The sequence below is a fragment of the Nothobranchius furzeri genome, chromosome 4 (genome assembly GCF_043380555.1).
Source record: "Nothobranchius furzeri strain GRZ-AD chromosome 4, NfurGRZ-RIMD1, whole genome shotgun sequence".
Classification (NCBI taxonomy): Eukaryota; Metazoa; Chordata; class Actinopteri; order Cyprinodontiformes; family Nothobranchiidae; genus Nothobranchius; species Nothobranchius furzeri.
Window position 1 is genome coordinate 7,413,391 of NC_091744.1, and position 23,334 is coordinate 7,436,724.

General features: G+C 42.6%; 1 protein-coding gene across 2 annotated transcripts in view; it reads left to right on the forward strand.

Moving 5' to 3' along the window:
- LOC107380604 (E3 ubiquitin/ISG15 ligase TRIM25) overlaps positions 1-23,334 on the forward strand; it is a 37,895-nt gene that overhangs the window by 12,562 nt on the left and 1,999 nt on the right. Inside the window, exons 5-8 of one of the 2 annotated variants that reach the window (XM_070550042.1) lie at positions 11,488-11,656; positions 11,915-11,977; positions 12,054-12,155; positions 13,281-13,409. In XM_070550042.1, the coding sequence (XP_070406143.1) occupies positions 11,488-11,656; positions 11,915-11,977; positions 12,054-12,155; positions 13,281-13,409 (463 nt within the window). The remainder of the gene's footprint in view (positions 1-11,487; positions 11,657-11,914; positions 11,978-12,053; positions 12,156-13,280; positions 13,410-23,334) is intronic. The other variant, XM_070550041.1, reaches the window with a different exon arrangement.

Here is a 23,334-nt window from a genome sequence, read left to right on the forward strand (position 1 = left end):
TTTCCTCTACTCCTTCTTCTTATGCCGTCGATATATTCAGTGAGCTATGTTTAGCATACCGCGCATACCTGCCCCTTTATACTATTCAGGGTCTGTCTTCTCTCACGTCGTCCCGCATGTTCACGGCACGCCACGCCCCTTGTCTTCTACTACGTTCGCATCTCAAAACAACACAATAGTCGCACCGCACCATAGAGCGCCATGTAGAAGAGCGTCATCGTAGATTTTCGTCTCGTCTTTCATTCGTTGACTAAAAGTTTCAATCAATTTAATTATCGTCTTCGTCTTTTTCCAAGCTTTTATTTTGAATTTTTGTTTCATTTTCGTCTGTAAATATATTTTCGTGACGAAAAAAAAGACGAAAATATTTTGTCAACAAAATTAACACTGCTAGTGACTAGTTCATACAACCCCTGCTACTGCTTCCCGGTGTTCTGCAGCATAATCAGCACGTTCTCTTTGAACTTGATATCACATTTTCGCCTCCTCTTCGTCTCCGCACGGTTAAAGTTACCCTCGCGGTCTATCACTGGCAAATCAAAAGTGAGACGGATGACACAACCGCCCCCCGTACTTGCTTGTTACCACATTCCACCCGGCCACAATAAAAAACCGGCCATTATTCACCTCCGCCGACTCCGACACCGGCCAAAATATGATACCCGGCAGTTAATTAAATACAGAATATTAGAGGATTTACGGTAATTAGTTTGCTCGTTACTGGGAAAAAAAATTTTTTTTGTAACTCGGATATTTTAAACGGCGTTTTTTTCCATCACTGCTCTGTTGGGTCTACAGCATGCAGTGACTGAGACAGTGAGAACACTGAGGGTCTCCGCCCACCCGGCCAATCATCATCGTGTTTGTAAGTGCGCCACTGACACCTCTCTCTCCCTGGCTGCTGCTGAAGTGTGGCGGTCAGAAAGCCTCACACTGTTGCTCAACGTTCAACAAGCTCATAATAACGCACAACCTTCCATCCCCAGTAACGTAACAGCATTGCAACAGTGGGGAAAGTAATTAATTAGATTATTCCGTTACCTAAAAAAGAACACCTTATAAACGTTATTACTCCCAACACAGGTGACGTCACACACCTGAAGCTAAATATAAACCGAACTTTTACTCCGTCATGTAAACTTTAACTCCTGCAGCGTAGAGGAAACTTGTTGAATGCGTCAACACGGTGGATTTAATGGAAGCTTTAAAGAACAAACTGGGCGGTGTGAGGTAAGTTTGTCTCACTGCAGAAATAAAAACACACACGGAGCGTCAGCAGTCAGACACAGCCGCTCGAGCGTCAGAAGGCTGAACATTAACCTGTAGAATAATTAAGAAGAAGAAGAAAATATCATTTCTATAGCGCCTCTAAAGATAAAAATCATGAGGCGCTTCACAAAAACAAAAAATTTAAAAATATAAAAAGCATTTAGAAAATGTTTAAAAATATATTTAAAATGAGCAAAAATAGGCAATTGTGATTAAAAAAATGTTAAGAAAGAGAGAGTGAACAGGAAAGAGGGAAATCAGTGGATCCTGAGGAAGGTGGAATTGTGGGGAGAGCTGAATAAAGAGAGAGTGGTGAAGAACAGGGTCCGAAATTAAATTTTTTACTCACCGGCCAAGTTGGCCGGTAGATGATGAAAATCTACCGGCCAAGCATATTTTTTACCGGCCAAAATTCTAAATGATTTAGATCTACCTAAAGTATGTTATTCTATATTATGTCGATTCCAAACAGAGTGACAAAATAATTAAAACATCAATTAATAAGAAAAACAACTCTTGTCATTTTTACTATTTATTTATTTATTTTTAGAGATGTTTTTATGATTTCTTTCATTGAAATCTAGCCAGACTCCTTGTTTTCTCTGTCCATGAAGTCTGGCCTCCTGCTTCTGACACCGTCTTTGTGCCAAAGCATTACAGCCTCATTTGGGTCATAGTCCTTGATCTCTGGAGAACACAGCTTCACCATGAGAATATCTGAAAGTGTGTCAGGGCTAGGGTTGTCACGGTAACCGGTGTAGCGGTAAACCCTGGTAAAAAAGTTGACAATAATAATAACCGTCTTGTTTAAAAAAAATTATCTCAATGGATTACCGTGGCTGCGGCGTAGGCGCTGTGACCCTTACCAGCCACCGTATCATCTGCTGAAGTGGCCGGCGGCACATGCGCACTTTGTTGTTTACGACCAAAACTTTATTTAAGCTAAAGCTGAAATAATGGCCAGAGGAGACGACAGTACTCGGGATATTTATTATCCCTCAAACAAGACAAAGTCGGAAGTATGGGCATTTTTTGGATATTTGAAGAATGCCGAGGGACAGTTTATAGAAGATGGCTATCCTGTTTAAAGCACGAGAGGAAAAAGTGTCTGTGAAAGGCAGCAACGCTATGTGGCCATCATAATGCAGCCATTGTCTCACGACTCCGCCACTTTTCACAAAATCTTCTGGTTGCCACTGGTCCTGGTGGTTTTTCTTCCAGTTCGATGAGTTTTCTTTTGGAAGGCTGGCTGACTCCAGTTTAAAACTGCCACATTTCACCGCTAGTTTTAACACGAAGCTAAATGTGAACTTGATAAACTGATTGAATGGGATAGGTGGAAATGACGTTGGATGCGGCGCTCACGTTTCACGTACGTTGCATGCAGGCAGGAGGAGTATCAGAAATCCATGGAAGATGACTGATAAACATAACTAATTTGGTTTAAACATTTACTCGCCATGTGGCAGATAGAGCTCAGAAATGTACTCGCCAAATGGAGCAATTTGCTCGCATTTGGCGAGTGGCGAGTGTTAATTTCGGACCCTGATGTAGAAGGTCATACAAAAGCCAGCTTGAACAAGTGAGTCTTCAGCTGCTTTTTAAAGGAGACCACTGAGTCCACTGATCTCAGGCTCAGGGGGAGAGAGTTCCAGAGTCTGGGGGCCACAGCAGCAAATGATCGGTCACCTTTGGTCTTTAGCCTGGTGCGCTGCACAATCAGTAGGCTTTGATCACTGGACCTCAGGGACCTGCTGGGGGTGTAGGGACTAAGAAGATCACCAATGTAAGATGGTGCTTGTCCATGTAAGGCCCTATAGACCAGAACCAGGATCTTGAAATGAACCCTGAAGTTGACTGGCAGCCAGTGAAGCTGGAGGAGAAGCGGGGTGATGTGGGTGTGTTTGGAGGACTTGGTCAGAAGCCGAGCACAGGCATTCTGAACCACTTGTAGACGGTTCAGGGTAGGGTTGTCACGGTATGAAAATTTAACCTCACGGTTATTGTGACCAAAATTATCACGGTTTTCGGTATTATCGCGGTATTTTTTAAACGGTGTTGCATATGTTCAGAAAGCATTGATAGTCCTGTTCTACACAAACTGAAATAGTTCTGAAAAGGTTTAACAGTGTTTATTAAACCTAAAATAACACAAAGCCTTAGCAAAAGTGCAACTTTTCACAAGTAAAGGAACAAATAGCTTATTTTTCTGGAACATGTTACAGTAGTCAGTGCAGGTTTAAATTATACAAATCCAAACATTCAAAACATAAACAATATGTAAACAAATCAAAGAAACACCACTTGTTTTCTCATATACTTGTTTTCTTCATTATCAAAATGAAAATCTAAAACTCCAGTCCACACTTGACTTGAGCACTGTACAAGTCAACCTTAAAAAATATGTATTTAAAATAAATATCCACTTTAAACAAATTACTAAAATAACTACTACACTATGTAATCAAATCCAAATGTTCAAGTATAAATGGCATTGAATAAGTAAACAAATCCATGACAAGGAACTAATTGTATATTTCTCTTCATCATCAACAAATAAGATGCTTCATCCAGCAACAGGGTGTCCGTGACACGGTTTAAATGCTGGCAGAGGACGCTGCGGCTGCAGGATATAGTGACTCGTTGCATTCTCCCTCAACCAAAAGTCCTCACGTCATGCATTTCAGCTAAAATGCTAATGTTAACTTACCTTGCACTGGCTGTGGAGACGTGGGTGATGGTCACGCAGATGTGCCATGAGATTTGAAGTGTTGCTGCCTTTTGCAGACACTTGTTTCCTGCACGTTCTGCAAACGGGATAGCGGTCTTCTATTAACTGTCCCTCAGCATTTTTCAGAAATCCAAAATATGCCCATACTCCCGATTTAGTCTTCTTTTAGGGCTGATGGATGTCCTGGGCGCTGCCGTCTCCTCCTTCGGCCATTATTTCAGCTTCAAAGTTTTGGTGCCGTTGCAAATTAAAAAGTGCGTGTGCGCGCAGCGGGAACTTCAGCTGAAGCGACGGTGGCTGGTAAGGGTCATCGCGCCGAAACCGCGGCCACGGTAAACCCACCGAGATAATATAGTTTTTTAAAAACTGGACGGTTATTTTTATTGTCAACTTTTTTACCGGGGTTTACCGCTATACCGGTTACCGTGACAACCCTAGTTCAGGGAGGTTCTGCTCAGACACGTGAAAAGAGAGTTACAGTAGTCTAAGCGTGAGGAGATGAAGGTGTGGAGAATAGTCTCAAGTTCAGAGCGGGATAGAATGGGACTCAGCTTAGCAATGTTCCTGAGATAGAAGAAGGAAGAGCGAACAAGAGAACTGACATGAGAATCCAGGGTGAGAGCTGGGTCAAAGGTCACGTCAAGATTCCTGACAGAAGGTTTGGTTTGAGAAGCAAGCTGACCAAGAGAGTCTCTGACTTAGGGAACCAGCTTGTCTGGGGCACAGATGAGGATCTAAGTCTTATCTTCATTCAACTGTAGAAAGCTCCCAGCCATCCAGGTTTTGATAGAGTCTAAGCAGGTGTGTAACAGCTGCAGCTTCGACATCTCATGGGGCTTAAAGGAGATGTACAGTTGGATGTCATCTGCATAAAGATGGTAGGAGATTCCTTTGATGGAGCTCAGGATGTGCTGAAGTGGAAGCAGATAGAGGAGGAAGAGCAGAGGCCCCAGCACAGAACCTTGTGGGACACCATGGGTAAGGGAGGTGGTGGAGGACCTAAACTTGGAGACGGCCACAGAAAAGGAGCGCTCAGAGAGATAAGAGGAGAACCACTCCAGAGCAGATCCTGATAGGCCTACCCAGTCTCTCAGCCTCTCCAGTAGCAGGTGATGGTCAACCGTGTCAAAGGCTGCAGTCAGGTCCAGCAGGACCAGAACAGAACAGTCCCCTGCATCACTGTGAGTAAGAAGGTCATTAGAGACCCTAAGAAGAGTTGTTTCAGTAGAATGAGCTCTACAAAAATCTGACTGGGAGCTATCATAGATGTTATGTTGATCATGAGCAGCTGTGAGTTGTTTAGCCACAACCTTTTCCAAGATCTTGGAAATGAACGGAAGTTTAGAGATGGGTCTGAAGCTGCTATGAAGAGAGGCACCAAGACTCGTTTTTTTAAGAAGCGGGTGGATTACAGCGTTCTTAAAGTAAGCAGGGACCTGACCAGAAACCAGAGAAGCATTAATTATAGACAGCACGCTGGGACCGATGGACTGAAAAGCACTTCTAAACAAAGATTAGGGTAAGATGTTGAGGGGGCATGCAGAGGTCTTCATACAGTTAACTAGTTTGGTTAACTCTGGCAAAGAAACAGGAGCAAAGCTATCTAGGATGATGGGTCTGGTTGGAGTCGGCAGAGGCAGCGATAAGGTTGAAGGAGAGATGCTAGATCTAACCTTATTGACTTTGTCCACAAAGAAAGACAGAAAGTTCTCACAGTCTGCCACAGAGTGGATGGAGGCTGTAGGAGAGGCAGGAGAGATGATGCTGCTGATGGTGTTTAAAACAGCACCTTGGGGTTCCCTTTGCTCTGGGACACCAGGTTGGAAAAATTGGCACCCCTAGCATCTCTGACTGCAGAGTTAAAGGATGTCAGAAGATCCTTTAGGTGCAGCAGGTGGACGTGGAGATGGGCTTTCTTCCACAAACGCTCAATTTTTCTGCATTGGCGCTTCAGGCTGCGGAGGCTTGTCATTAAACCAGAGAGTAGGGTTCACTGCAGGAACTGATCTGGTTCTGACAGGACAGATATTGTTCAGAATGGAGAGGCAGTGCTCGTTAAACTGAGAAGTTAAGGAATCTGGGTCGTTATCAGAAGAACAGGGTGGATCAAAAGCAGCAGAAAAATTGCTAGCTGTGCTCTCATTAAGAAAACGAGAACTAACCATACGGCGAGCAGGAGGTGGGGACGCAGAAACTGACAAGTTAAAGAAAATGCAGTGGTGATCTGAAATATGAACGTCCTCAGGACAAACACTGTCAGCATTTAGACTCAGGGTAAAAACAAGGTCTAGAGTGTGCCCCCTGGTGTGTGTGGGGTCAGAAACATGCTGGGTAAAGCTGAAGGAGTCCATAAAGCTGGAGAAATTCATGGCAAAGTGATCAGAGGGATCATCAACGTGGATGTTAAAGTCACCAACAATCACCAGTCTGGACAGCTTCACAGTGGAGGATGGAAAGTCACTAAACTCCTGAAGGAAAGAACTGTTTGGACCAGGTGGACGATAGACCACAGCACAGTAGAACGGGTCCTTACGCCCGACTTTAATCAGCTGCAGTACAAAGGAAGCAAAGTGACCAGAGGTTGTAGAGCTACATGGAAGATGGTCTCTGAAAACAACAGCTAGGCCTCCACCACGACCAGAACCCCGGGGCTGGCTAAGAAAAGAATAACCACTCGGGCAGAGTTCAATCAGAGCAGAATAATCAGATGTTTGCTGCCAAACTTCAGTCAGAAACAGAAAATCCAGGTTTTTAGAGAGAATTAGATCATTGAGCAGGAAAGACTTATTGTTAGCAGAGCGGGTATTTAATAGAGCCATGCTGAGTGAGGAGGAGGAATCAGAAACTACAGAAACAGCTGGAGTTAGTGGACGTAAATTAGCAGGGTTAGATCAACAGTGTTTATAAAGACCACTCATGGAGGGAACAGGAGGAGAAACCACTGAGGAATGAGGATAAACCGACCTTAAAAAACTTGGACGGATGAACCGCGCTGCAACGCGGCCTGGCGGGAATGCAGATGTGGCGCTCAGGTCACCAAACAAAGGACAAGAACTTAGAAGATCACGCCGATGTTTACTAGATAAACCATGCTTTGAGAAGTCTTATTCTCACCTGGATTCCTGCTTGTTTAACTCTTTTCCTACGACGTTTTCCCGGGACCGGATAAACAGTCAGAGGTGCGCAGCTCGGGACCGTCGTTTGGCTCCGGGCCAGTGCGCCACTCAGGTAAACAAACAGGATGATACATCCTCGGTGCATCTTGGGCGATCGTGAACAAACGGAAGGACAAAAGAGTCTGGCGATCATAGGAGATGGTAGCAGGGACACTACTGAAGAGGATCGCAGACAGGAGCAAGGTGGAAAGGAGGAGGTTAGTGGAGAAAAGTTTGAAAAAGTGGCCGGTGACTGCGGCTAAGCCAAGCACAGGCGCCATCTTGTTGCCGACCTGAGGTGCGCAAAAGAGTCATCATGCTAGTGAAGCTTCTCTGTGGTGGACCACACCAGCTTCTGCCACAATAAATAATTATAATAATATTTTTTATTTCCATTTTGAACTATTTCTGTTGAGAGTTTTAATGTTTAAAGTCTGCTAGATTGTTACTAACAGCAGCTACATTTAAGTTTCACCTTCTGTTCGGACTGAATGCTGCTGCAGCATGGAGGTGTAGTTCTCGGTCATCCTGGACTTGATCATCCTGAGAATTTTTGCTAAAAACAGCTGGATGTTCCTGGATATGTTGGAGACATTTAGCCTCCCAGAGGCTTCTTCCAGACTTTGGTTGTGGTCAGAAACAAACACACTGATTGTGCTGCAAGTCTTTTTCTTTTTTTCTCCAAAACATGTTTCTGTCTAAATGAAGGTGATGTTATTGTTCATAGAATTAAAATTCATGTTGAAGTTAAGATTATTTAATCAAGTAGGACTTGTGGTTAGCTAGCTCATTTAAAACATGGAATGTCTCGAAAGAATCGAAATCGGGAATCGATTGGAACCGGAATGGAAACGAGGAATTGGAATCGGAATCGTTCAAAATCAAACGATGCCCAACCCTAGTTTTCATTGAATGTTTTCCACAACAGAATGACAGTAAAAGTACCAGAAATATTTTTTAGATCATTTATGTTTGTTTTTAATTAATTTTCCACTAAAATTAGCATGTCATAGAAAAAATATCCGATCTTTATTGCTATTTTTTTCTTAATTCAGAAACAAAACAATTTTTTTAACATGACAACAAATCTCTTCTAGATTTTAGGTGAGAGAATAAACATCAGATTCTAATCTCTAAAAAATTAAGACCTAAGTAGGGCTGGGCGATATGGACCAAAACTTAAAAGATATATATCTCAATGCTTTTCATCCTGTATAATATTTGCATGTTAACTCACTACAAGCTGTCTTGAGAAATTCTATACATAAATCAGTAGATTAAATGCATACAAATGTATTGATTCTTGTCAAACTTAAACCCTAGTGCCTATTCTCTACCAGTTTGAGCTTTAGAAACACTGGTACTGCTGTCTGTTAACACACACACACACACACACACACACACACACACACACACACACACACACACACACACACACACACACACACACAGTTGAGAGCTAGAGGTGTATCAAATGTCCCACAGGCACTTTTAAATTATATATTTATAATTAATGTATAATTATTTAAATGTCATCTAGAGGTGGCCCATATTGTATGTTTCTTGTCCAGAGAAAAAAAAAGTATCATGTTCAACTAAATTTATGATGATGTAATTGCATCTACTGAAGATCACATGGGTCATGCTCCGTGGAGTAATTAGTTATCAGGGCAAAATCTAACAGTATTGGCGCAAATAAGCGATTATACTGTAATGACACAGAGTCACTGGTTGCTCTTTATGAGTATTATTTTCGGGCTACTGTCACCGTAACCCACACCTTACAAACTCTTAACTTTTTCAACAGAATCGCTCTTAACGGAGTATTTACTAGCATAGCAAACCAGAGCGGAAAACCGGAACATTTCTCATCCACTGAGCTCGCCTTCAAAATAAGACGTTAACCCTATAATTTACTATTCAAACCCTTAAAATACGTTTGAGGTAATTTGGCCACTCCGGCTATCCGTAGATGTTTCCTGATTACACAGCAGAGGGAGGGGTATGGCTCATCTGTCTGCACAAGCAGGTCGTATAAACAACTCTGTTGGCATTGAACGTCCCCAAATTATTAAAAACTGGGACACCAAATGCAAAGTTAAGAGCAGCACATTTTCCCTAGAGGCTCTCAGACTGAGCAAACTTGTGAGAATACACGTAATAACCACTTATAGATGGAGCAACATGTCGCTAGCATAGTGGCTAATTGCTAGCATAGCAGTTTGACCAGTTATATCGATATAAAGCTTTAATGTCATCTTGTATCTTGTTTTAGACTTTCATCGATATTTTAAAAATATCGATATATCGCCCAGCCCTAGGTCTTATCTAATAATAGAGTTTCTTAGAGTTACTTTTTGCCTCAAATTTCTGAGAATAAGTGATCAAAGCTTCCATTGATTCTCTCATTATTTCTTCACTATGCTTTAAGGGGCTCAGCATGCATGTAGGTATATGAAAACGCAGCACCTTGTCTGTGTTAGAGCCTCCATTGTGTTTATCATGGACCTGTCTAATTACTAGAAAACCTGCTTTTGACCTTTTCATATCAGACTCCGGGCAGAGACATGAAAGAATGACTCAAAAACAACAAAGACTCTGTCGAGTATCTCTGAAAACGTTTGATTCACGAGTTTACAGCGTTTTCTCCTCCTTGCTCACTCACACTTGTTTTGGTGGTTCGGGTGCGCTCCACACACGCTCCGGATCTGCGTTAAAGTCCCGCCTCCATTTGTTTGACAGCAACAGGCAGATTTTTTCACAGTTTCTTCTATTACATTGAAACTCAAAACGGGAAACTGCCAATAATGCGGGACATGAGTCTCAATTTGCAGGACACATGAAAAATTATGAAAATGCGGGACTGTCCCACACAAAGCGGGACATCTGGTCACCCTGTTCGTCAGACGCGCTCTAGGTTCCTCTTCACAGCTCTTCAGGGCTCTGTCGACAGCGACATGTGTTGAATGGTGTCCCAAGTGTGAGATAATGCTCAGATTCTCTGATGGGTATCTTTTCTTGGTTGATTTTGTTACCGCTGCAATGTTCTACAATTTAAAGGTGTGGAACACTGAAAAAACACTGTTATAATGATTATTTCTGATTATAATCAGTCACTCTGAGTTTGTTATGGAGGCTGAACGTGAAAATAGCCTCCTACACATGTCTCCTGCATTAGCTTTTGATAGAAAATAGATGGGGAAACTCTAGGATTTGAAAAGTCTGACAGATCTACGTTACACTGTCGCAACATTCATGGACTCACCCATCTTGTCTCTCAACGGGGAAGGCTGTTGTTGGTTTAGCGTCCAGGAATCGGCAGAGAATGCCTCTGCTAGTATAAGCTAACTGTTAGCATTAGCCACTCCAACACACAGCAGAAGTCCTCCAGAGTGGTAGGTTTTGTTCCTTTTCAGCCATGATGAGTGCCTCTGTGCTGTCCTTCAGACCAGCTCTTTCTTGCCATTGGTAGGATTTCTTTATATCGGCCACTTCTGGGAAGGAGACCCCTTCTGTGTGGACTACCTTCCCTTTCTTTGTCACCATCCGACCACACTTTTCAAGTCCGAATGACATCAGTGCTGTAGATCCTGGTGGTGTGGATCAGTGAGTCGATGTCTCGCTCGCTTTTGGTGTTCAGCTTTATGTCATCCATGCAGAGGAGGTGGCTGGTTGTAGTTCCATTCTTGAGTCTGTATCTTGTTGATTATGTGGCTGAGGGGGGTTAGACCTATGCAGAACAGCAGCGGGGACAGGGCGTCTCCTTGGTAAATGCCACATTTGATGGAAGCTTGTACAATTGGCCACAAGGGTGGTTTTCCACACCCCATTGAGTTTGCAATGAAGGCTCTTCGAGTCCTGCTGTTGTACAGCTCCAATCATTCAATAATCCATGAGTGTGACATTTAATCATAGGCTTTCTTATCAAGCACACACATTTACACTTCTTAGAGGATTACTATCACTGTCAGATGACCAAACAGTTACCACATGACCACCCTCCTCCCCTTCTGAAACAAATACACAAACAGAAACTAGATGGAAATATATATCGGTGTCTTAACAGTTTTACTTATCGGGCCGATACTGATAAGGATGCCAATCCTAGTTAAAATAATATGAAAGGGTGTCCACTAATAGATATATATTATATCACTGTTGTTTTTACTATTTGCTGCTGTTTTAGTGCAGGTTGTCTGTGTGCTTTTATATGTTCCATGTTAATCATGTTCAGATTAAATATGAATTGTTTTTTTTTCCCGGTCCAAAGCTTTATCAAATGCATTTTCACATTATTTCAACCTCAAAGTCTGGTGTTTCTCCTCCTTCCAGGCTCATTTTAACCTCCCTCCAGCCGTGAACTTTGACCCCTATACCCCTCGACTCAGTCTAGACTCAAAGAAGGTGAAGCAGTCGGAGGCCTTTACTGCAGCCCTGAAGAACTTTCTGGTGGAGCTCCTGAAACATCCGCATGAAACCAGGATAACAATACTTCAGAGAGGTGAACATGCAAATAAATAATTAGGTATCACTCATTTTAGATGCATGAAGAAAGAAATATGAAGTAAATATTGTCACGTTTTTATTGCAGAGGTGATAGCTGACAGTAATGCAGAGGGTGATTGGTTTATTCTGGGGTGTGGTGGAAACAAGAACGTAATCAAAACATTATTTAGGGGTGTGATTTCTCTCCGTGGATGCGTGTTTTAAATGTAAGTAGGTGAGCTGGTGAAGATTATTCGTTTTGTCACATCTGCAGGTGAAAAGGTAGCTTCTGCCACTGGATTTACACAAGGGAATCCAGCAATTAGTCAGCAGTCAGGTCAGTTTGTTGTGATATGTAGGAAAAATGAATAAATAAATAAATCAAACTGATCGTATTCTTCTAAAATTTTCAGAGCTTAAGTTCCCTCCTCCTCCTCTTATGAGACTCCCCAGATCCCACAGTCCTGGACCGCCCGCCAAAGCGGGCCAGAAGAAGAAGCCGCCAAATAAAAAAGGTAGATTTAAAATGTTTGATCTTAACAGATGTGATACAATAAAATCTAGTGCTACAAGTAGGGATGGGTACCTTTGACATTTGAATCGATTCAGTGCTAATTCCCGGTACCTAGGAATCAATACCGGTACTTAACGGTATCAATTTTAGATACTTTTGAGTGTTTAATATTTCAATATATATTTTTCTCAATATATAACCATATTTGATAAATATCACGAGAAATAACATGCAACTGTTTGTATTTTAACATCGTCCTTGTAGTTTTATAAGCTGATAATTAAACTGAAGCAAACATCTTTACTGTGAACTAAATTTACTCTGTATCTTCATTCCTTTTGCCGTCCTTTTTCATTTGATTTTTCCCATTGGGAAGATAGAATTTCCGAGGAGAAAGCGAACGTACCATTAGCTGATAATGGTGGCAATGGAAGCTAATTTATCAAGCTAACGTGATCTTAAACAGATTATTTAGCTGCTGGAGCAGATTAAAACGATGATACCTCACACTTAGATCGTCGTCGCTGGTTTCATCTTCACCTAATCACCCGTCGCATTTAGTAAAGTGAAGCCAAACTTTAGAGCGCGTTCATGTTCTTCTATTCGGAAATTCAGAGTTCCGAGGAGAAAGCGAACACACCATTAGCAGAACGGAAGCTAACATATTAAGCTAACGTTATCTTAAACATTTTATTTACCTACTGGAGCAGATTAAGATGATGTCTCACTTAGATCGTTGTCGCTGGTTTCATCATCACCCAGTTACCCATCACATTTAGTGAAGTGGACCCAAGCTTTAGCGTGCGTTCTTTCTACCATGCTGCTCTGTTTACAACTCGCTCGCAGCGACCGACGACTTAACGCTCTTGCTCAGCTGTCTAGGCAAGTTCTTGTTGCGAAGGACGGGTACCGAAACGAGGCACCGTTTCAAATGACGTGAATCGGTGTTCAGTCGGTACTATGGAATTCGGTCGGTACCTTAAAAAGTACCGAATTCGGTACCCATCGCTAGCTACAAGCCATCTCTGGGCCTCGGGAAGATATGTAAGCTACCTAAACTTGAGAATGTCTGTTGGTTTTAACTGTCTTTGTATGTTTTTACAGTAGTTCACTTTGTTTTGTTTAGAAAACACCAAAAGTCCTCTCCAGTCTGCTGAAAACACCTCAGAAAACCTGAAGAAATCTATGGAAAACCTGAAGGAGGATTTTGGTGCCAGAGGGTGTCAGGCTGCAGCTGAACCCAGAGAGAATCCAGGTAGAATCGGGAGTTTCCAGGTGGATCAATTATTAACCTCCAGCTCAGGTCGCTCATATGTGGCTGGCTCGCCATTATGTAGTGAAATTGTGAGGTTAAATTATGACCAATAAGATGTGATGATTCTATATAAATATAGAATATCAACCTGATTGATCTTTGAATGTTTAACCAGAAGAATTTAAGATTCTTTGCTTATTCAGGGACCATAAACACACTTCGTATTAATTCAGACAGAGTCAAGTATATAATTAAAAATAAACTATTTTCTAGACTAATTATAATATATAACAAGCTATGAATAAGGATATGTGATGGAATGTAATATGTGATGATGGAATGGTGATGTGTGAAGTAGGTGTATATCAGAACCTTCGTATCTGGAAGAAACTGTGAGTTCTGGGTGTAACAGAATTTGGTCTGCTATAAACTAGAGAGTTGATGATTTATAGAACGGCATCAGACACCAGTATGCAGTCTACGATACCCTTGTATGAGTTGCTCCCGGCGGTCTGGAGGTTTGTGGTCAGAGTGGTGAGGTCACCGGACGTCGAGACCACGATCCTCAGAGAATGGTCACTTCCTCTGAGTTCAACTTCCCCGGTCATGAGATACAACTCGGGTCTGCAGATTAAGCATCCAAGAGGATATCTTGAGAGTTGCAGTAGCTCTGGAATGAGCTGTTGTGTCTGTAATCACTTGCAGCGTTGTGGCAAGGTTTTGAATTAAGGTGAAAGGAGGTTGTTTCAAAAAGACTTCTTTCCCGATTTGGCCGAATCGAGGTGTCAGCTAGAAACTTGAGTTAATTGGGAAGTAAATCCTGTTTTATTAATCCACCATGTTACGACTCTGGCAAATCAGAATTTGACATGTTTGTAGGTTTACCAAACATCCCTCAGAACCACACCTTCATCTAATACAAGGTGTTCATGTTCTGTGGATAAAGAATCTTTAAACTTATGCGATATGTGGCCTTAACCGTAATTTATATCTTATGATGAGCATGATGATGATTCCCTTGTTAAATCAACATTGCTGATCCTAACATATACATCTTTCAATGTAATAATAATATTCATTTCACTTCACTGAATTAGGCACAGATTATCCAAACATTACTCAAATAACATTTGGTTCAACCATATGATTATTTAATGATTATGAGCTGTAACAGTACACTTTTCATTCAGAGTGTGGAATCCTACAGTCTTACCAGACGAAAGCTTTGTTTGGGAACACAGGCTGACAATCTTGTCCTCCTGAAATGTCAACACGCACTGCAGAATCTTCTGGGCTTTTGAAGACAGAATAGAAACTCCACTCAGATAGTGGAATTATGTCTGTAGTAGGGTTGGGCATCGAGCATCCATTGGAACCAGTTTCAACTGTTCATTTTTCCCGGAATCGTTCAAAGTTTTTTATTTCGATTCCTAGTTTCAATTCCTAGAATGCCAACAGGAAGAGGAATCCGCGGCCAATCTCTGTGAAAAATAAACGTGATCTGCAAATTGTGATTATACTGCTGCTGTTTGGATTGCTGGCTGTAATGCACATAACACACAAGCTTGCAATATAAAGAAGGACAACACCTGTCCCCCTCCAGCTCGGCTGTGTGACTGCACTAACCTGTCCTGTGTGACCCTCACCATGTAACCCTCATGTCCATGCTGTCTCTGGAGGAGCAGATAGGAGACATGATCTCCTGTAACTTAAAATGAGCCAAAGCTTCCTTCCAGTGTCTCTTCAAGCTGAATTTAACATCAGTTTATCATCATGAAACAAAAGAATAAAGTGGAACAAGAACTTCTATCTTCTATTTCTCTCTCCTTTTAACTTCTCCGTGTCCCTAAATAAAAGAGACGGATGATTACGCTGCAGCCGCCGTCACTCACCCCGCTCCCTCCCCAAGACCGGACCTCCCGACATCACAACACTCGGTCTGACTGCCGCGCGGCAATCCCCTCAATTAACAGAATTTACGGCCCAAATCCAACAGAACCGGTCGGGCTGATTCGTTTCGGGTTCGGTCTCAGGTTATAACTCCAGCGCTCAGCCCTGCAGTACCACATAAAGGCAGATCAAAGTTTCCTACCTGGTAAATGTGGGGCACACCGCTCTGACAGATTTGGATGCTGCGCTGGTGCCGCCGTTAAAATAACACAACTACATTCCACTATAATTGATTATGGTGCTCTTCTATGATGCAAAACCATTTATGCCCGCATCTCATGCATTGATTATTTGATTATTTTCCTCAGCTCTATCCTAAACCTCCCGGTCGGCCGTCGGGGGTGGGGGGTCCGCGCAGGGTTTGGGGGCCACAAAGAGAGGGCTCGCGGGCCGGACGTGGCTCGCGGGCTGCCATTGCGGACCACTGCTTTACAGCATTCAAACAACTATAAAGAGAAACAGGATCACTATAGTTTGAATGCTCAAACAATAATAAAACACGATAAGGCAAACACGACTGACAATAACGTCAAACAGCAGTTTACAGAAATACAAGTGAAATAATGGAAATCAGTTAAATCAACACCATCATAAACTTAAGAGCTATTACATACATATTTAAGTGAATTTACGGTAATGCAATAGTTCTACAATTTATAGCAATTCCTGTAAAGAGATTGGGAAGGGTTAGCAAAACCATATGATATACAGAAAACATCAGTAGAGTTTACTGAAACATCAGAAGTATTTAATTTAAAGCTTCAAGTTGCAGATGACTCTGTGGATGAGGTAAAATGAATGTGTAATATTAATTTATGCAGCTCTATCTATGGCAGAGCTGAGGCAAATCAAGAGTTCTTCATCAAGGGCTTGTCTGTGGACTGGGAGTCTCGGTTGGAGAATAGTTTGGAAGGTCAGAGTTCTCTTCAGTTGATCAGGATGGTTTCAGTCTCACATTGATGAGTACCTTGAAGTCCAGGTCCGGAGTGCAAGAATAGAGTTTGGGATGTGAGCGCACAGTTCAACTTCTCAATAGAAAGACGTGGTGAAACCAGGCCCCCACAATGCAGCTTTAAAATTGAGTCAAACCCGGAAGTAAGAAAAATTGCAGTTCCACCCTCATCCGCTGGGGGCTGGTGTCAGAAGCGAGCAAATCCTCATTGGCTGTGTCTCAATTCAGGGTCTGCATCCTACCTCGGCCGGATTCGTCGGCCGGTTACGTCACAGCGCCGCGACTCGGCCTGTCCCAATTCGAAGACTCCTTCAAATGCGGTCGACGAATGCGGCCTTCTTTTCGCCTGAATGAAGGATGGGTCGGGTGTATCCTTCAATAGGTAGCATTTCCCAAGATGCCTTGCGGGCCGGCCGACAGAAAAACTTAAAAACAATGGCGGACAGTGAAGCGGGAGCTGTCGGAGAGGATTGCGCATATAAATGTAAGTATAAACTTGAAAACTGTCAGTTTAAGGACTTTTTGTGATACATGAACGTTATTTTAGTTAGAAATGTTACAGTAAAAGTGCTTGTATTGCGGTCTCGGCTCGTATGTTCGGCCGCGCTCGGTGTCGTACTTCTCCCGCTACGTTTCCCCCTGATTTTAATTGAAGTTTGTATTTTAGGACCAAAAGAGAAAACCAGGGAATTTATTAAGCTTAGGGCGGAGATGGACCACATGATCACCGGAGCAAAGTATTCGGCGGCTGTGGCATGGAGGTACAATAACATCTCATATTTTAAAAACTCGTTTGAGTTTATTTTTTCTGCGAAAACATGAAAGGAATAACCCGTTGTCCTCTTTTCTCTTCCTGTTTCTTTTCTTACATGTTTGTTAAGACTATTCTGGAGAAAATGGGCATCCAGGGGAAGGTGCCAGCGATGACCAGCATCTGGAGCTGATCTGGGAGGAATTGAGGCTGCAGAGGGAGGCAGAGCAGCAGAGAGCACAGGAGAGAAGGAAGAACTTTGACAGCTTTTTACTTTGCTAGAAAAAATGGTTAAGGAAGATTAAACATGTACATGTAAAAGAAATATCTAAATAAAATCAGTTCTGCATTAAACTCTTGAATTTTATTTTTGTTTACAAATGAGAATTGTTTACTAGAGGGTATCCGCTGGGTCTTGAAAAGTCTTAAAAGGTGATAAATTGGTTTTGGTCAAATTAAGACCCTTAGAAAGTATTAAAAACTATTATCACATCTTTGCTCATGCTCAGCTTGTCTAAAGTATTTTCTCTGAATTAGCTCTCCAACAGTCAAGGAAATGATTAACCCCCAGAGACCCACGGTTGTAATATTACAACATCAGATTTAAGTCCACAAAAATAAACCTTCCCCATTTTTTTTCTTTTTAAAACCACATTTACATTGCTAATAGGTCCTATTGTTCAGTTCTGCAACACTATTGGCTGTTAAAATGTGTAAATAGGCCCGTTTATCTGGCCTCCTAGAACAACATGTGAAAGGTTAAAAAAATATTTTGCAGTTGTTTTCTAAATTTGGGTTTCTGGGGGTTAAAAAGCTAAATAAAACGTCGAGCTCCATCGTTTAAGGTTCCTTCTGCCCAGCGGTTCCATGGTTGCTAGGCGACGGAACGTTCGCCGAGGGAGTTCATGAAGGCTAGGCCTGTCCAAATTCACAGCCGTTAACATCCAGTCTACCCGGCCGACGGAGGACGCAGCCCACGTCGGCCGGGTGGGCTGGGTCCTTCGAAGGATGCAGACCCTGAATTGAGACACAGCCAATGACTCCCATGTTAAAAATATCAATTTCACAGCAGAAATAAACATGTTTACAGCCTGGTACCAGAACATGTTTTTTGTTTAAATTATCTCGTTTACACTCATGACAACTCTGAGGGGGGTGAATTTTTTTCTCACTCTTCTGTTTAAGTGTATTAAAAGCCTAAAATTCTGTATAATTAATGAGCATCAGACCCACGTGACCACAGAACTAGCTCTGTGGAAAGGCCTCAGTAGAGCCTCAGTCTGGCTTGGAAACTGCTCCGGGATTTTGAGTCTCTGTGTTTGTGTATTCTTTTTTGGATATTTTTTGTGCAATTGTTGGACAAAATGACTTGCTGTGGCATTAATTGCACCAATAGAGCGTCTAAGGAGTCTCCATTTTTTTCGGTAAGTAAAATTATATTTATGTATTTTAGGTCACTGCCGAGCTGAGCTTAGATTTTAACATGTACTGTTTAACCATGAAATTTTTATGTAATAGGGTAAAACTCAGTGCATTTAACATAATGCTGCACTTTAGAAAATGGGTTGAAATATAACATGGTGGTGGAGCTGGGTTCTGACTATCGGCTTGTGGAGCTCTCGGGAGACCGATGTTTTCCACCCGGAATGCCGGCTGTTTCTCCCCGCAGCCTGGTCCATCTCTGTCTGATCGCGGCTCCTTAGCTGCGCGGGCTGACGGCTGGTTCTCCCAGCAGCTCAGCGCATCTGTCTGATCGCGGCTTCTATTTGCTGCGGCAGGCTGACGGCTGGTTCTCCCAGCAGCTCGACGTATCTGTCTGATCGCGGCTTCTGTGTGCTGTGCGGCTGCCGGCTTGTAGAGGTCTCCGAGACCTCTGTGTTCCACCCGGTTTTACCCAGCGGTCAGCCCGGCGTATCTCTGACTCAGAAGCTCTGGTGTTGTGCACAGTTAACTCCGGTTGTATCTAGGTTGCTACCTCCGTTAGCTTAGCTCCCACCTCCGCATTAGCTTTGGGTTAGCTTCAGGTTAGCTTGTAGCTAGTTCGACCGGGTGTCGTCAGTCGATCCCAGCCTTACAGCCTCAACTCCTCCTCTCTTCCCTTTTTTTTCTGGGCTTGACGGAACCTGTGACACGGTCAAAATGGCGGTGGTGGCCACCTCCCATTTGGGCTCAAAAAAGTGATATTGGAGCCTATGGAAAGTAGATGTCCATAATATTAATGTCGATGGGTGAAACCAGCGAGCTTGAAGCAGATTTTTATCTTTATCTTCACCAGGCTTTAGACGTGGGACCCTAGATGTAATCCACCCCTTTGCGGATGGACTTCGTTGTCGCTCTAGTAGCGGTCAGTTGACGTTGATGAGCTTGCAGTGGGATAGATGAATCCAAGATGGCCTCTCAGCAATCTTCACAGCAGTAGGAGTGGTGGGGAGTTCTTCGAATGGACCTTCTCTGGCTGCCCCAATTGTCTTGCTTCAGCACCTTCGTCACAACCCAGTTTCCTGGTTTCACGACCTGTGGGCGAAAAAGCACAAGAAAATTCTGGGAGATCACTGTTGATTTTGACTTGTTTTCAGCAAAAATTATCATCCAATATTCAAAGTATTTTCTCTGTCACTCTGGACTCCAGTTATTTTCATCCACAGTTGTACTAACAAAGGTTCTTTCAGCTCAAATTCAAGGACTCAAACATCCAGCCATTACTTCATTCACAAATGTGTTCTATTTACTTATCTTATAACAGAGGCACACAGGTGAATGCATGTGTGCAGGAAAATCGTTATCAGCCGTCCCTCCTCTTGAGACATAAGACACTCATGGCTCACCAGAGCAAAAGAGGCATAAAAGGATATAAACAAAACCGGTCCGATACCGGCAAACATTGGTTAAACCGATGCAAAAGTTGTATCTCACATACGTTTCCTCTAACCCCGGGTTTCCACGGGAGCCGTCAGCAGCATGTTACTGCAGCAGCACGTCTTGCTCGCGTAAACTGCTGCTCGGCCCTTCCCACGAGACGCGAAGCAGCAGGGGAGCAGCTGTCACCGACAGAGCACGAAGTCACACGAGTGACTTCGTCAGTAAACACAACAACAAGCAGGAGAAAATTACAACATGGTTTGTGTTTTATGTTCTGTCCGTTTTATAATCGCCAATACGGACCTGAAAAACAAAGGAGACCGCTAGCTAGGTGATAACTTCTCACGGGGCCGCTCAGTTAGTAACCTTTTTTAAAAGTAAAGCAACCGGAAGGCAGTACGTTCTTTATTCTGAAAATCTCGGTAGCTTCTCTCCATTTCCGCGTCCGATTTCCTGTCTTTCCTTCCCCAAAAATGTCGAACTTGACCCGTTTCAGAGGCGTCGCGCGTAGAAAATAGAACCGGCGCGTAAAGGCCGCGACATGCTGCTCCTGAGATGCGGCCGACTCGTGCTGCTGACGGCTGCCGACGGCTCTAGTGGAAAAGGTTCTGTTGACCACAGCGGTTCCTTTCAGCAGCTATGACGTGCTGCTGCAGTAACGTGCTGCTGACGGCTCCCGTGGAAAGCCGGGGTAAAGGCTAAAAATACCCATCCCAAGGAATTTGCAATTACCAGTTTACAACAGCAGGGGGCAGAGTCGTCCAGCACAGTGTGCATAAAACAAAGCTGAATAAAACTAACAAAAAAGCTAACAAGTTCCTACATTTGACAGACACCAGGAGATTCAGTTCATGACAACCGATTTTTTTAGAGTGTTCAAAATGCAGTTTTCGACTTCAACAGGCACTGCATACCAGATCTGCTGTCACCCAGGCTCGATTGTCATTCGCTGAAATTCCCTTGTCTTGATTTTAAACGTCAGAGACAAAGATTTAAAAAAACAAAATAAGGAGATAAAATGCAATTTGACAATAGTCACTAGTTTTGTTGGTCTGGGATTACTGTTAACCACACAGTCTATCTCTCAGCCCAAGAGGTTTCAACTAAAAACCTACACACTTAGTTTTTATTGGACTCTCTTTTACTACCAAGTACTGATAAACTGTCAATTTCTCAAATCGAGGGGTTCCAATAAAACCCTTTCCCTTTCAGTCATTAAAAGTGACACAGTTTATAGTTCAAATTATATTTGTCACCAGATACCAGGAATTAAATATTTGGTCAGTGCTTACCCCTTTGATGCATGAATTGTGAAATCTTCAACCATGATTTTTTAACAGTTATTTTCATTCATCTTCAGGTGTGAATGTAACAAATTTCAACAAATAGTTTTTGTAACATTTAACAATTTGCAAATAATTTATTACCATGTCCACCACAGTGGACAGCGTGTATCCTGAACTTGAAATATGTTAGTTTGGCTTATTGAAGTCCAAATGGAGGGGCTCAAATGCAGTAAAGTCTTCAACAGCTGTGCTTAATAGCAAAAAAAAAAAAAAATTAATAAATAAATTACAATTTTGAGAACCTGTCCATTGTAATGACCATTTTGCATCAAGGAGTTAATTTTTCATCTTTGTGTTCTAGTTAAGTTACCTTTAGGCCTCAATTGATTCAGCCTTGGTAGCTCAGACAGAGCACAGCTGCTGTTGTTTGGATCTTTTAGGCAGGCTGTACGTCCTCTCTGTTTCACATTTTCAACCCTTTTCTGTCTCTCAACCGCTCCGTGCATTCTCGTAACCATAGTACATTTGTAACATGTCAGCGGTTATCAAAATCATGTTTTCCATCAACCCTCTGATAATTTTCAGATCATTTCCACATTTCCTGGATTTCCATTTCCATCAATGTACAATATTTACTCAAAAGGTGTTTGTGAGTTCTTATTCCCCCATATAGATACCACACCGTCTTTTCTTTGGCATGAGGTCAGATTTAGGCTTACGAATCTGCCCTTCAACTGTATTTCTAAACACAGCGGGATCCGATTCACGGCTTGTCGCCAACCTGTTTAAAAATCTGACCACCTATACGCGAGACGGGTGCAAATGAGTTGCCATATCCTTCTTTCTACAAGAAATAGCAAGTCCAGACACTCTCATTCATTCGAACAACAGTTAAAGCAGACAACATTTAAGACAAACAACAACAGATAACTAGAGTTGCATTTCTATCCAAGGCTAAAACTCTCAAAAGCCAGGCCAAAACAGATGCGTTTATATTTTCGGCTAAAACGCTCAAAAACCAATTTAACCTCTTAGTTATCACACCGGTCTATTCATTTATCTCTTTATCACACCAGAGTTGCGTTTAGATTTCGGCTAAAATGCTCAAAATCCAGGCCAACACAGCATTCCCGGAATCTGTTTATCTTTCTCTCTGCCACTCTAGTGCATTCTCTTAACCATACCAAAACAGCACTCCAGGAATCTGTTTAACAAGTCCCTTCCGGCAGACCAACCAATTTAACCCCTGGTCACCTTGGATTTTCTCTCGGTACCACAAGACAAAGCGACAAAAAACAACTTGTCTCACCAAATCTCTCCACTCAGGGCTTGAGTTGGTGTATCCGCATTCCTCCTAGCGACGTCAAGACCCTCTCACCGACCCCCCAGCGAAACTCAGCGCTGGAGGAGATTTGGGTTGTCGACATTTCTCCGGCGTCGGCTCTTGTCGCCGCGAGGTGACAGGACCCCCGGCTCTCAAAGGACCAAATTATGTTAGGGATTTTATCAATAAACCCATTTCCTACAGTCGAAGAGAAAAGCAGACATACAACCAAATTGCAATTTGTGGCAAGAGCACTAGGCAAATGCCCCGGAGTTCTGCTCACAGTGTTTATTTATTGCAAAAGATAAGAAAGGAATGGGAGTGAGGTCATGTGTGAGAGAGTGTGTGTGTGTGTTGGTGTGGGGGTGTGTGTGGGTGTATGGGAAGTTACAAGGTAACAAGAATGTATGTATGTGTGTGAGAATGCTTCCAAGACATTCAGTTAATTGAATTAATGATCAAGAAATAGTAGAACATAAAAATTCTATAACGTGTCTGCCGAACTTTTACTCCGTGACGTAAACTTTAGCTTCTGCAGCCAAAAATGCGGCGCAGAGGAAACTTGTTAAAATACGTCAACACGGTGGATTTAATAGAAGCTTTAAAGAACAAACTCTAGACGGTGTGAGGTGAGTTTGTCTCACTGCAGAAATAAAAACACACACGGAGCGTCAACAGTCAGACGCAGCCGCTCACCAACACTCTTTTGCGTGAGCGTCAGAAGGCTGAACAATAACCTGTAGAATAATAATTAAAGTCATCATGCTAGAGAAGCTTCTCTGTGGTGGACCACACCAGCTTTG